Below are 15,185 nucleotides of genomic sequence, written 5' to 3'. Positions count from 1 at the left end.
AAACGTTGTCATTGCATACAGTGTGTATATTGTATCGAGGTATAATTAATTTGAGTAAATCAAATTCATATACATTATTTTACCGAACAATTATCATTATTATTGTTACTTGGTCCAAAATGATCTTATATGGATAATTATCATTATTTCAGTTCATTTCGTGTAGAGTGAATACAATGCTTCAAATAATTTATTTCAATATTTATGTTCATTTTCAGCCTAAATTCAATTTCCCATTTTTTACTTTTAATTTGCAAAAGAAAAAACTTGGTTAACATATATATATTATTAAATTTTTTAAAGAAAAAATGACATTGTTATTTATATTTTTTTTAGAAATATAATGCTATTTTTTATTCTAATTTTTTTAAAAAAACATATCCATATTTTTCATTTTATTTTTCGATTTTGCATATATATATATATATAACACTAAGATATCATGGATATCAACTTCAAATGTGTTTATAGACGTAAGGTTAATTAAGTTACTTTTTACATTTTTTTAGATTATTTTTTACTAGACTATAATGTCCTTTATTAACAAAATCAAACCTCACATATGAAATTAAATAGCATGCAAAATTTGTTTAATACGTAGGAAATCATTCTACTATACTCCATCAGAAAATAATATTAACGAGTTCATGATATTTAAGAAAATATGAATTCTAAAAAACTTATGGTTGTATATATAAAATTTACTCATACGAGTACGAGGGTATTAATATATAGTTGATGTTAGGGTTCCAAAAAGAAACATTATACATATATGTGTTGGTGTGAATGTTAATGCATGGTTGCATTACTTCATTAATATATATCAAAAACAAAGCTAGTACATTTTTTTTAAAAAAAATAAGACGTGTATTGTTATTATTAAGTAATAAGACATGTAACATTGTTGTCAATGAAACATATTTACTCGAAAGTTTCAATCAAGAAGTAATTAGGACTTGTGTTTATATCATGAAAGTGAGTTTTTTTGGAAAGTAATTGATTTTGATTTTTCATCCTAACGTGGAAACTATTATTAAACCAATTAATGCATTTTCTAATACAAAAATTGAAGGGTTAAGAGATTGGAGTATCCACCTCTAAATAGAAAAAGTCAATTACGGTTTATTTAAACTTTGCCTTCACTATTAATTAACCAATTTATGAACTTATTATGTGTTTGATATTTTGTAAAATTATTATTTTATAGTATTATGTAAATTATAAAACATTATATTTTTTTTATTATTTAATATAATTTTATGTTTTAAAATTTTAAATTCAAAACATAGATAGACAATAAAATATTATTATTGTTGAAATCCAATTCTCGAAAGATTTAAGGTTTTTTAATTTACGATCAAGAAAAGAAAATTCCATTTTTATTTTGTATATATAAATTATCGTTAGTGAAAATTTTAGTATAAGTTATGCTTAATAATTTAGATGGATATCATAAACCCATTACCAACAATACATTTCTAATCAACTATTAACTATACACGTTCATAAACACGAATAGACAGGTATGGAATCAAAGCAATTTACCCTCCTCCCACTATAAATTCTTAACCCCATACTCACCCTAATCTACTTTACTTTTAAGTAGTAGTCTACTGATGCATTAAGTTGAAATATAACTCTCTTTTATTTTCTATATTTAATAAGAAATGAGATAAGGAGGGACAAAATTCAAGCCCATCACAATCAACAAAGTCATATCCTAAACTAAACCCTACCTATGTAGTTAGGGACACATTTTAATTAGTATTAATTCTCATCATCAACAAGTTTTCACAAACAATAAATTCATATATACTTCTAAAAAAACAATAATTGAGCACAACCATAATATTGATATGAACATGAATAATCAAAACAAATAAACTTTACTTTATTTTTTTTTTCTCTCACAACAAATGCATGTGAATTTATTTTTGCATTAATAGAAAAAGCAAAATCCCAACTTCCCATTTCCCAGAATCATTAATGACCTAAACCCTAAATTTCTCAACTTCTCTCACTCTTCCTTTTTAAAATGCACTGTCAACTCTCTGTTTCCTTCTAAAACCCGCCATGGCGGACCTCGAAACCGCATCGGCTGGGAAATTCCGGTACCGGAGACTGAGGTACAGCGAGGAGTTTGAGGAGGCGTTTGGTCGATCTAGAGAAGGAGGAGGAGAAGGGATTAGGAAGAGATGGAGGCGGCGGCGGTGGTGGTTCAGAATGAGAATGAGAAAGGGTTCTTCTTCTTTGTCGATTGGGAGGAGGTTGAAGAAACTGAGAATCCCAAGCTTGAGGAAGCTGTTGAGGAGGAAATGGCGACTGGTGAATGCGATGAGAGGATCGATTGCGAAGGTAGTGAAGAGATTTAGAGATGGAGAAGCGTATTTGGGAGATCTTTTTGCTGGAAATTACTTGTTTCTTCAGGTTAATCCAAGCTCTATGAAATGCTTGAAGAATCATCATCATCATCAACAACAACATGGATTTGATGTTCGGAATTTCCCTCAAACTTATTCACTTCCAAGCTTTATCTAATTAGTAATCAGTATAGTTTGGTTTTCTTCTTAATTTCTCTTATAATTGTTGTGTTTTATGTGATTCCTCACTCCCTTTCGAAATTTGAATGTTAATTAATAATCAACCACTGATGAACTGACCATATATATATATATATATATATATATCTTCACTCATATTTTCTAAAAAAGTTATAAATTTCTTCTTATTCTTTTTAGACTTCGATTCTATTTCTAACTTCTATAGCTCAACCCTGACTTAAAAGTTCTTCGAAAAAAGAAAAGGAAAAGAAAAGACTCAACTCATATGCACTTATCAACCTCTAAGTTCTTTATTCCTTTGAAATTTCGAGAGTTTTGTTATTTACCATAATTTTATATATATATAAAATGTATAATTTTTTTAATGTTTAAGATTAGAGTGATATTTAAGTAAAATGAAAATGTTAATACAGAAAACATACAAATTCAATAGAACTTTGTAGTCCTAGTTTGGATACTAAAAATAAAATATAAATATATGAATATAAAAGTTATGAAAATAAGAATTCATTGTTAGGTCCATGAGAGTTGGGAAGAAATAAATGTAATATTTTTTTGTTGCAAAAATGTGAATCAATTAAAGGGTTTTCTTTCATTTTTAATGTGTGGATAAAGAAGAAAGAAGAAGGTGGTTGGTTTTTGTGAACTCAAATTTCTCATGCATGTCTTTGTGTTAATTTTGTGTAGGGCACTCACATCATTTAAAATCATTTAATGCCCAACTTCACAACTTCATGTTAATGATCTTTTGACTTCTTTTTTTACTATGTTTTAAAATATAAGTATAATCTTTTGTTTTGTTATTATATATATCTACTTATTTATAACTTATAAATAAAAGAGATACAACTCATTATTTTTCAAAATTTTCATTTTCATATCATTGTTCTCATTATTATTTTACAAATGAAAAGAAGAAAAGAAAAGAAAAGAAGAATATGGTTAGATGAAAGAGAAAACATTAAAAAGAAATGGACAAAGAAATAGGTATGTGGTTGGAGTTTGAAAGTGGACTTTAATATGTGTTGTCTATATGACTCTCAACCATCCAATTAATGCAAAAATAAGACATCCTATTAAATACAAAGTAGTTTGGTTGAATTATGGCATCCATTTGCTGTCCTCATATCAATTCACTCATCAACATTTCTTTTTAAAATTGATTCTAACATACAAAATTCTAAGTTAACATTTTTATTACTCAATAAATTAATTTAAATCGGTTCAAATGCTACTAAAATTCTACATCGAGTAGATAAAAAATGATCATGGATACATAAGCAAACATACCAATCTTCATTGGTTCATTGGTTTGGTATGGTATGTTTTTAGACTAAAACCAAAAGCTAAACAAAGTATTAAATTAATTTACATCAAAACAATATATATTTAAAAACTTATTCCTATCAAAATCAATATATTATCGATATTTTCATCAAAATTTCCTCGATTGATATTTTTAATCTTTTATTTTACTTGATTTTTAAATAAAATGTTTATCTAATATATATTTAATATTTAATATTTGAAGACTTTTGACACAATTCTTTTTTAAAATAATAAACCTACTTTTTAAAAGGACATTGTTTGTTGAAGTTCCAAGTATCTCATGGGTGTTATCAACCCACAAAAAGTGAATCAAACTTGGTTTTGATTTAAATAAATAATAAAAGTGAAGTATAAATGGAAATTTAAAAATAATTGTTACATTAAAATGATGATGCATTTGCACAAACCAATAGAGCATAGATGGTCTATTTTTAGTGATGTTTTTATTACTTTTATCCCACACAAAGCTTTAGGGGTAGCTTTATTAATAAATAAACTATATGGGAATTGGGAAATAATAACTCTACTTAATGGAATAAGAAACACTCTATAGTCTATTCATACATCTTTAATTTTCATGGGCATCATCCTAAAGTTTCTATTTTTAAATTTGTATGCAAGCATTAAATGTCTTTTCAAAAAAAAAAAAAAGCTCCATTAACATAGATTATTTTTTCTCCTCCTACTTTCAAGTTTGTTTAGTTTTAATCTAATATATTTTCAATTTTCTAATTTTATTCTCTATACTTTTCATAAATCTTAAACTTTCTTAAATTTGAAGTAATTTTCTTAAATTTAGTCTTCAATGTTTGTTGGGTGATTTTTGAAATTCTTTTTAATATCACTTATCATTTTGTTTCAAATTTCAATAAAAGATACACACGCTATATATATATATATATATATATATATTCATTTTTTAATAAATTGGGAAAGAAAATTAATTTTGATAAACTAAATTTAAAATTGATTTAAGTTACGAAAACTAAAATTAGACGGTTGAAAATCTAACGACTAAAATTGAACCAAGTTCAAAGGATGATAATTACTTCAATAAAAATGATATTTTAATTAAACAAAATTTAAAGGAAAATCTAAGCTAAAACTTTTTTTTGGTTAAACTATTATTTTGGTTAATGTGCTTTAACGTTTCGTGATTTATTTTCAATTATCTAATTTTAATAATGTATTTTGAATCAATTTTGAACTTTTTACCTTGAAGGTTTTTATAACTTGATTAAATAATAACTATAATTTTCATAGAAATACAATATGTGGATACATTTACAAAATTTATAGTAAAAATACTTGATAAAAAAAAAAAGCCGTTTTTAAAAATAAGATCGACTAACTAATAATGAAGACTAAATTTAAGATTTATTAAAAGTATAGAGACTAAAGTTGAACAAAGTTCAAAATATAGAGCTCAAAATTATATTTTAACTTCTATATTCACTATTGTTGCATGAATTTAAAAATCTTGTTTTGTAGTTGGTGTTCAGATTTCATATATGCATTGTTATTGTTGCAGGCCCCTCCTCGAGCTTGACTTTTAACCTACTTTTCTTGATTTGGTCTCATTTCCAAGCTTACTCTTCCTTTTAGGGTGATCAAACGAGACTATTGATAGACCCGTCTTCCAACAAAGTTCTATGATTATTGGTTACAAATAATGTAAATGATTATCCAGATTGTTTTCTAAAACTCGAGATTACAGGGAACTAGAATAGGTATTGTAGCTCAACCATTAATTTCTCGATTCGACCAAGCGACCAAAAACTCGTGACAATAACTTTTGTCATTTGGGACACATGTTTTCCTAAGTATACGCTTACAAAAAAAATGTATACTCGGTCCAAGCGTATTTAAATGAAATCGCGAACTTGATAAGTGATAGCACAAAAATTGTAACATCTTGCTACTTAATCCAATTTTGTTTCTAGGTTTTATGTGTTTATTTTATGATTTTGTAGGTTTTGATTACTTGAGATAGAGTTGGACATTAATGATAAAATAGAATTAAAGCGAAGCTCAATTGCATCAATGGGAAAAGGAGTCAAATTGACTCTGATGGCATGGTGCCACTACGCTGCATGCCTGATGCCATGTAGACTTATGAGATTTTGATAGTCTTATCAGAAAGACCATGCATTTTCTTTAGATTTTTTTTCTGTTGAATGTTTATGGTTGTATCTATTCTCGAGGGCGTGTGATCATTAGTTAGGTATATAATTGTAGTTTGATTTAAGAGTAACAAAATTTTAGTTAGACTTGTGATTTATTATCTATGATAAAAAAACATTGTTCTATCCACTTGAGAAGAATCATGTTAAATATGTCATCAATAGACTTTTTCTATTAGATATTCATCTTAGCATAATACCAAAATCTGAATGTGATTGGTTTGCATCTCATCTAATTAAGTTGGCTAATTTAATAATTTGGACTTTCACCTAGCATTTGTAGGTGAGTTGGTTGAATAAGACAATACATGAATTATTTTGATGAATTTATGATCAAGTTGCAAGTTGAGGAATAACTCGAAACTTAAGCTAGCTAAATATTTTAATCAATTGAATTTCATCTCTGTTTACTTTTCTTTGATTTATATTCTTGCAATCAAAATTTATCTAAAAACCTCATTAGCAATCTCATTGGTTATTACTATTTTGTTGATGAACCCATCCTATTGAAATAAATGTAATACAATAAATAAATGAGAAATGAAAATTTTAGTATATTTAATTAGGAAAAAACAGACATACATTACAAAAAAAAAAAAAAGAGAGGAGACCTTAAACACGAGAATTCAGAAAATTCATATTTCAAAAGCTTAAAAAACTCTTAGGATGTTGGAGAATCTCCAAATATGTAGACATCTTACATTGTCGCAAAACAAACACAGTAATCAAAATGTTGATCTATGAAAAAACAAAGAAAAACAAAGAGTCAAACTTATTTGTAGTATGGGTTAACGGACAAAACCTAATTAATTTCTTTAAGATTGTTCATTTGGTGATGTAATTCCATCAAACTCGTTTGTGCCCATTTTGTTAAAACAAATATAAATATAAGAAAAATCCAAAACTTTTTCTTGATTTATTATTCACTACTTGGCCATGCTTTCTGCCAGAATTATCAAATACAAAAAGTTCGATTTAAGTAAACAAATATCAAAGCTACAACTATTCCTTCTACACATTTTCTGTTGTGTAATGAGATAAATAAGTTGAAAGTCAAAGATTGCTTGGCTCTGTCTACAAAAAGCCCGTCTATAAAGCAAATCACTTGTCTTAAATCTCTTTAATTAGTAGGAGTCGGGAAATAGACGACTAGGAGCTTCCAAACACCTGCAGAAGAGGGGATGAAATCCAAGACCTTGATTATAACATGTATAAATAATATGTCACAATGCAACAATCCAATCAAATTTTATGAACAAAAGATGTATTGCAGATAGCCAAGGTCATCATTTATTGAGTTTGAAACGCTTTTAGATAAAATACTTTTGAACAAAGAACTTGTATACTAGGAAGGATATATTGCAAATATTAGTAGGATAGTTATAATCTAGTTAGTAGTGTCTACCAAAGAAAAGGTTAGTAGTGCCTTCGTAATAAATTAGAAAGGTTGGGCACTTTGGAGGGATGTGTAGTTTTGGTATTGTCCTGCCCGCTCCAAAGGCCATTGGTATTGTCTACAGAGGCCATTGGTATTGTAATTTCAGTCGACTGATATTGCAATATTGTTCTCTACGAGTTTTGTTCCTACGAGAATCCTAATGCAGTTGTTGAAACTAAGGGGTTTTGCTCACAGTTTATAGCTCTGAAGGTATTTTAGTATTTTACTTTACTCTAAGTTTATTTTCATTTTTGTATTAAGGCTTGCTAGAGCCTTTAAAGTTGTCTTCTCTCACAATTTTCATTGTGTGTGCAAACAATAAAAAAAGACTCTATCGTGGTTTTTTCTCCCCATTCTAGGATTTTCCACCTAAACCTTGTGTTCTCTTCTCTGCCATTCAACAACATTATTTGCTAAAAATTTCAAAATCACACATTCACACATGTAACTATCCAAAGCTAAAAATCACTTTTTACCATTTTAATAATCATACCGAACTCAACCTAAGGATAAAAATTTACAAGCTAAAATCTAGTTACTAAGGGTAAATCATGAGATGAAGTTTTGATTGTAAATGAAACGTTATTACTTACCCCAGCCAAGACATTTGTAGATAGTCTCGGTTTGTTTTGTACGGCAAAATCTGCAACTGGTTGTGTTTGTGGAAAGCTGCGGATCAACTTTGGAAGTTTCTGACTATCATCAAGTGTAGAATTCATCTCTGAATCTTCTCTCATCTTCTGCTTCTGTAAGCCATATAAAAAAAGGGTAAATTTTATATTTCCAAAACGGGGACAACACATACAAGTACAACAATATGATGAAAAAAATCAACCGCAGTTAAATTTCCAAATCAAATCAATATTTGAGCATATATGTGGATCCCCAAAAACGCCCAAATACATACTGAGACAGTGTAGTGATGTAAGCCAGTAAGGCTCTTCGATTACCTTCTTTAGTCGTTCTTCAATGGAATTCAATGCACGTGATTTATCAACTTTAGCAAGATAGAAATCCCTTTCCCTCTTGGCAGCAGAAATTTCTAAAGCCAGTTTCTGCTCCCGAATGGCGTGCTTGTAAGCTGCAAAATGTAAAATGTTCAATATCAGTAAAAGAGATGTAACTTGTAAGCAAAAATAGGGTAAGACCAAGTTTTTGAGGTGTGTACCAGTTTCTTCCGTGAGATCATCCCACTTGAATTTACTCAAATACTTGATGTTCCAGAGATCGTAATAGAAAGATGACCTCTTCCTTCCTCCTAAACCCATGCACAACAGGTAGAGAAACACAACTTTTATTGAGAAAAAAAATGAAGGACTACAAGCAGATACAAAACCAAGCCCATAAAAGAAGGAGATCCTTCGCAGAAAGGGACTCCAACTATGCAAGGTAGTGTCTGTAGAATAGTCACATAAGGTTTCGAAGTTGAAGTCCATATATAAATATCCTCACTAAGGTTTCTTTCCACCTCCAAATGTCCTACTATCCCCCACCCCCAATTGCCATAAAAATTGACCATTCTCCCAAAAAGAATGATGAACTTCCCAATCATGCTGTCAATGACCCGCCCATGGAAAATACCAAACATCTGGATAAAATAGTCCCAAAAGAAGTTTGAAAGAAGCTCCCAAACTCACGACAACAGAGAATATGGTCCAGATCTTCCTCTACCTTCCTACAAAGGATACACCAAAAAGAACCAATAAGTGATGACAACTTCCTCACAAGTTGATCCATCATATTGCTGAGGGCATGTAAAACTTGCCTTTTTTCTAGGATCTTAATCCTTCAAAGACTGACTTGCCTAGGAGAAGGAAAGGGTCACGCATATTTTGGAAGAGCTGACTTACACAAGAATCCCACCAGTGGATTGAGACTACAAACTGTCACATCCCTTCTCCCACACCTACTACGATGGCCCTCAAGTAAATAGGCCATGTCTATCAATTCCCTATTTGACAAAGAGGGATGAAACCCGAAAGACCAGCCATATGCAATGATTTCCAACATCTCCCAAAGAGAGTAAAAATCATGAATCGAACCAGGATATCAGATACAAAACATGTATACTTAAATAAAAGTTTACCTATTGGTTCGCCATTTAACATATTAGCCACCCTCTTGGCAACTCTTTTATCAGTAAATTCAACCCATCTGCAGAGTACATATACGGACAATACAAATCAGTAACTAAAACCAAGTCATTTGAAAAGCCAAGCAACGTTCTTTATTACTTTATTATTATAATTTGTCACTTGAAGGTTGGAACACAAACAATTAAAACATAAAAAAAATTAGCTGGGCATGTGAGTTTACCCTTCTGAAAAAAACTGTCCTCGAAATCCCCCTGCACGCTTTCGTTGCACTTGACTGGCAGCATCTGAACACGAAAGCATAAATTACCTTGAAAAAGTAAACTAGAAAAAAATAGATTCTAAACAAATTGACAGCAATGGAACAAATGGGAGAACAAATAGGCAAGTAAGATTTTGAAGCAACAGAAACTAAATAGAAAAAATAAATATTATGCATAATTATTCATTACCCTCGGGTGCAAGATAAATTCTTTGTATTTCCCCATGTTGTGAGAGGATCTGACGAAGTTTCAAAGGATCCATGTGTGGAGGAACTCGACTCAAGTAACAAATACCACGCATATCTGCATTAGCTGCTTCCTTTAAGAGCTGCTTCTTCCTCTTAATTTTCCTTTGATTTTTTCCATTGTCAGACTCCAGAATCTTCCCATCAGAGTTTTCTCTAAGTATACTGTCAGTCCTTTCATTCTCAGCATCTTCCAATGCAATTTTCCTCTTCTCGAAAAAAATTTCACTTCCACTATTAGAGACAGGACTAGCCTCTTTCATAAAAGTCTCTGCTCTATTTTCATATTCTCCAGCCTCATCCTTGATAAAGCTCTCCTCTACACGTTGTTGAGTACTCTTCTTTCTCTTTTTCTTCTTTTTCTTCTTTTTCACTTTGTCACTATCAGTGTTCATGTTGCTTTCACCCAGCTGAACAGATCCTACATCTTTCATTTCCATGACATCTACACCTTTTATCAATAACTGTTTCCTTTTGTTTTTTCTACTTTTTGCTCTTTTCTTTCTAGATTCTGGGCTGCAGTCAGTTTTTAAATTAACTTCAGAACTCTCCTCATTGGACATCTTCCTACAAGATACAATTAACAACTTCAAATGACAATAAAAAAAATATATATATATATATTGCCGCTATAAGAAAAATAAGAATAACATCAGGGTTCTATCGCTGTAAGCATGAATTATATACACTGTACAAACAAACTTCATTAAATCACTTCTGAATTTCTTAATCCAACGTTCTCTAAAAACAATTCTTAATCGAACAGATGATCAGTAAGGAGTTCAATTCTACTTCCATATTTATTTACTGAGCACAAGCCTAGCAGAACATGAATAGATAGAGGTTTCAAAACTTAGAGAGAGATTCAGACAATAAAAAAATTTGTGAAATTGACAACTGAAAGCAGGATGTACTGGAACAATATATATACTTGGTTTTAGCATATATGAGGTTGTCTTGGCAATGAATTGTACTTCTTCCTCGAGTCCCCTAATATTAGACTTTCTAGACACATGCTCACCACACCAGTCTTTGACCGTTTTGATCCAAAGCCTTAATCCAAGAAAAGAAGCTTCGGAAGAAAGGGTATCCAATCAAGAAAGATGTTACATAGAGAATAATTACAAAAAAGCTTCAAAACTGAATCCCAAAATGAAACAGGAAACCTCACTAAGAACCAAAACTCACTTGGGTCCTTTTCTAAACCTCTAAAACACCCTATTGTTCCTCTACACCTAAACATCTCACAATAAAGCACACACCCCCTAAACCTCACTAAGGGACTGATAGAACACCAAGTAGTGTGTTCTACTAATTTATTTATCAGCCAAACTTTTACAGAAAACAGTACTAACACAGTCTTGAAAACAAAGTACAACACAAGACCTAATACAAAGATAAACCAAGTTCAACATAAAACAACAAAACAGTGAAGGACTTCACTATAATGGAAATAACTTGCTACAGACTACAGAAACTGAACACTTTCTGCATTCCCTGCTCTCCAGGAAATTACAGCCCTCCACTTCCAGAAACTGACTAACCACCCCTCCCATCCCTTCCTTCTTTCCCTTTTAACTCTCTCCCATGTAACTAACCGTGGTCCCCACCAAGGTGGTTTCCACTTCTTTCTTCATTTCCCTTCTCTTGTTCACGTGCAACTGCTCCCTTTTTCCTCCTACTATATTGTAAAATAATTGGTGGTCTATCACAAGTCTTGCCTTCCTTTCATTTAGACAACTCAGGGCCCCAAACAGTTCTATGCTATCTCCAACCAATATTCTACATTCCTGGGATTAGTCTTTTATGAAAAATATTGTTGCTCTCAAAGCCTTCAAACACTTAACTTTGAAGTTCTTCGTGGGATTATCTTGCATAACTCTCATACCGACGACAATTTCTTGAGCCGAACAAGGCATCATCCGCTCATCAAAGTTCTTCTCAACACGGTTGGCTTCAACTTCAAATTCGTTAGTCCCACGTCTAAACTAACAAGAGCATCACAAGTTCGGTCGTAGACCACAATGAGCATGTTTCCAAGCAACTTACTCATGCTAACTATCTAATGCAAAACCTCTAGATTTCCAAACTCTTGCTCATAACCCTTAGGTTTCCCAAAACCATTCTTTGATACCAAATCTGTCACACCACATTGTAGATTTTTCCCTCATGAAGGTTCTACTCAAAGCACTTGTCAAATATCCTTATAAAAATTTCGACAAAGTCTCCCCTAAGAATGGGCTAACCACACCTAGAATGGAAAGAAAAGGAGAACACACTTCTAACGTTTACAATTTCAAACAAGTTCCAAGTCTCTCACCACACACTCATCAAAATCATCCAAATACCAAACAAAATTTCATGTATAAACTTGATAAAACAACTCTAAAATAAATTACAGTCCAAAAGTAAAGGTATTTAAAACAAACATCCTATGACATTCACTAAAAAATTCAACCTATCATAATAGTACTCTTCAAATACATGTAGTATGATGTCGCAGATGTCTAACAGAAATGAGTGGCATTTGATGGCTTAATAGGCACCTAGAACTTAATCACTACCTAAGAGAAAAACATTTGAAAATGTGAGCTAACGCCCAGTGAGTGGTAAGCTAATAAAAAAACAAGGCATGTTTAAAAAAAAACAAGGCATGTAAAAACATACTTTCATTAAGTAATCATTATACATAGTTTTGCTATTTAAAATAGGAAAGTTTTTTAAACACATTATTATAAAACTGTAACAAGCCTGTCTAGAAATATATTAACCAGTTCATATCCAAGTCGAACACAATGAGCTATGGCAAATACGCGGCAAAGCATAACACGGGCGTGCCAATGTCAACAATGAAACATAAGGCCATACCGAGCTCACATGTATTTACCATGAACCCTGTGTCATATCCGAGTCCACCACAGTAAAGAAAAACACTGAATATACGGCAGAGAATAGCTCACACATGATCCAAAGGGAACATGCAGCCAGACTGAACTCACGCATATTCACAGTCAAATCTGTCCTTATCTCCGTCTACCACAACAAAATAAACTGAATATACAGTCAAGAAGCTAACGCATGTTCCATATCAACAAGAAAACATGAGTCCAAACTGAGCTCACACATATTCAGTACCTGCAACAGTTGCAACTTAATCACAGTTTCGACATCATCGATAACTAGGCTCCTATATGCACATAGAGCTACCCTCCAAGGGTCAATCAAGGCCCGAAGCCAATGCCACAATCTCCATTCACCTCCTCACTTAGATTCAGGTTCCTAGATCTCTACGTTACAACCTCTCTCAACCCTAGAATCCCCTGACAACCGTAGGTGGCGTTATGAAAACACATTCACGTAGCCTATGGGTAAAATCACCATGATACACCAGTGTTGTGCTTCGAAAACAAAACTTCACATTCCTCCATAAACCATCATCTATAAATACATTTCATACCCAATCATTTCATGCAATCCAAAGCTAAAGTAAAGTTTTTCTTAATAAGCAAAACAGAAGCATTCTCATCGATAAATCCAAACTAAATATTTTAACACAAATTTCAAGAACTCAAAATATTAGAAAAACCAAAGCTACTTATCTCAGCTTCCAAATAATTCATCAAATTCATTATAAAATCACATTTGGATCATAACTCACGTAAATTGTAATTAAATCAAACCCTGTTCAAAGACAGATATTACAAATTCACATAACAGAGAATTCATGAAAAACTAGAAACTTTCATTAAAGATCATCATTGATAATACAATTATGTCAAAAAAAAGTTATGCCAAACACTTATTCACAAACCAAATTCAACCATACGTCTAAAATAAATTTTCATATCAAATATTTGAAAGTAACCGCTAACAATCAATAGCTCGATCCTCTAGAATAATACGCTCTCCCCAATTTGGTTCAGAATAGTTATATGAATAATAAGTTATTCCATATGTCAAGGTGACTCAACCATGCTCAACACACCTCATAGGGTCAACTCAAGCTCGTTTATGCTTCCAATGACCATAATCCCCACTTCCTAGATTTAACTCGAATCATTCTCAAATGCCTTAATTTTGTCTAAAACTCCATTTTCAATTTGTTAAACTTGAAATCTAAAATCTTAATACAATGAATATCCAAACTTAATTGGGTCTCTCATGTCAATACGCTCTTATACCTAATATCAATACTTTAGAGATTCAGATCCATTAACAATCTCAATATCAACCTAACAGATCAATAACTTAAGAATTTACCCAAACTTGTCCAAACAGAACTTAGATGTGTTGATCAATGCTTCAAAGTTCTCCAAGTCTTCAATCTTTCATATTAAACAATAAGGGTAACTCAAGTTCATGCCAAAACTAAATGAGTATTAAACAAATTCCAAGAAAACTCATTGAAAGTATCCAAAAGCTTGTCAAAATCATCCTAACTTCGCTAGACAGCACAATAAGGCTTTCTAAACTCGAATTTAGCATTAAAATCATGGGTAAATAAATTCTTACAACAAACCTCTAATGGGTATTCAAGACCTATCCAAGATAACCGAGATTCTCACCAAAAATTTATCTAAATGCCCAATTTCGAGTTCGCTATCAGCTGGGCAGCGGCTCAATCTCTTCCAAGAATTCAAGTCTAACGTCGAAACTTGATGGAAAATGTTTAATTCAAGCCAAAACTTAGTGGGTGTTCGAAAGTTTACAAGAAACCCAACTAAAATATATTAGTTCTTACCCGAAAGCCAAAATTTAGCGAGAACGGCACGTGGTGTTCAAAGCTGCGGCACAAGACAAATATGAGACAATGACGCGAGCAAACAACTAAGCTACTGCCAGATTCGTGGGTTTGGTGTGACGGCGGCGAACGGTGGCGTGCAAGCTAAAACTCCTGAGCGCGGCGTCTCCTGCACACGAAGCTGCAGCGGTCGAGTCGTGCGCGGTAGCTGGGCAGTGACCTGTCGGCGAGGTTGTGTTCGAAGGGGTGGGACGGTTGTGTTCTCTTGGAGAAGATAATTTCTTTCTTTCTTTCCATTTTTTCTATTAAAGAGTACAGTGAAAAGACTAGTG

General features: G+C 31.9%; 2 protein-coding genes across 2 annotated transcripts; one reads left to right on the top strand and one right to left on the bottom strand.

Annotated features, from left to right (window-relative positions):
* Positions 1-1,955: 1,955 nt before the first annotated feature.
* LOC105435522 lies at positions 1,956-2,662 on the top strand. The gene has a single exon (XM_011657081.2). The coding sequence runs from the start codon at positions 2,074-2,076 to the stop codon at positions 2,536-2,538; it is 465 nt and encodes a 154-aa protein (XP_011655383.1). The 5' UTR covers positions 1,956-2,073; the 3' UTR covers positions 2,539-2,662.
* A 4,297-nt stretch (positions 2,663-6,959) lies between these two features.
* On the bottom strand, positions 6,960-14,883 carry LOC101219009 (pre-rRNA-processing protein ESF2). The gene is made up of 9 exons (XM_031886163.1): positions 14,854-14,883; positions 14,678-14,766; positions 10,057-10,675; positions 9,828-9,891; positions 9,598-9,665; positions 8,680-8,769; positions 8,462-8,592; positions 8,105-8,257; positions 6,960-7,240 (listed from the first exon to the last, which is right to left on the bottom strand). Exons 3-9 carry the CDS (start codon positions 10,673-10,675, stop codon positions 7,223-7,225), a joined length of 1,143 nt encoding a protein of 380 aa, XP_031742023.1. The 5' UTR covers positions 14,678-14,766; positions 14,854-14,883; the 3' UTR covers positions 6,960-7,222.
* Positions 14,884-15,185: the final 302 nt, after the last annotated feature.

The sequence above is a fragment of the Cucumis sativus genome, chromosome 5 (assembly GCF_000004075.3).
Source record: "Cucumis sativus cultivar 9930 chromosome 5, Cucumber_9930_V3, whole genome shotgun sequence".
In the NCBI taxonomy this organism is placed as follows: domain Eukaryota; kingdom Viridiplantae; phylum Streptophyta; class Magnoliopsida; order Cucurbitales; family Cucurbitaceae; genus Cucumis; species Cucumis sativus.
Note: the sequence above shows the minus strand (reverse complement) of the source record. Positions and strands in the feature narration are given on the sequence as shown.

Excerpts from the sequence above, each read along its gene's own strand:
- LOC105435522 (XM_011657081.2), top strand. The coding sequence starts at position 2,074 with ATGGCGGACCTCGAAACCGCATCGGCTGGGAAATTCCGGTACCGGAGA.
- LOC101219009 (XM_031886163.1), bottom strand. The coding sequence starts at position 10,675 with ATGTCCAATGAGGAGAGTTCTGAAGTTAATTTAAAAACTGACTGCAGC. Across the intron at positions 8,770-9,597 it reads GTTAAATGGCGAACCAATAG|GAGGAAGGAAGAGGTCATCT; the intron begins GTAAACTTTTAT and ends GCATGGGTTTAG. Across the intron at positions 8,593-8,679 it reads TGATCTCACGGAAGAAACTG|CTTACAAGCACGCCATTCGG; the intron begins GTACACACCTCA and ends TACATTTTGCAG.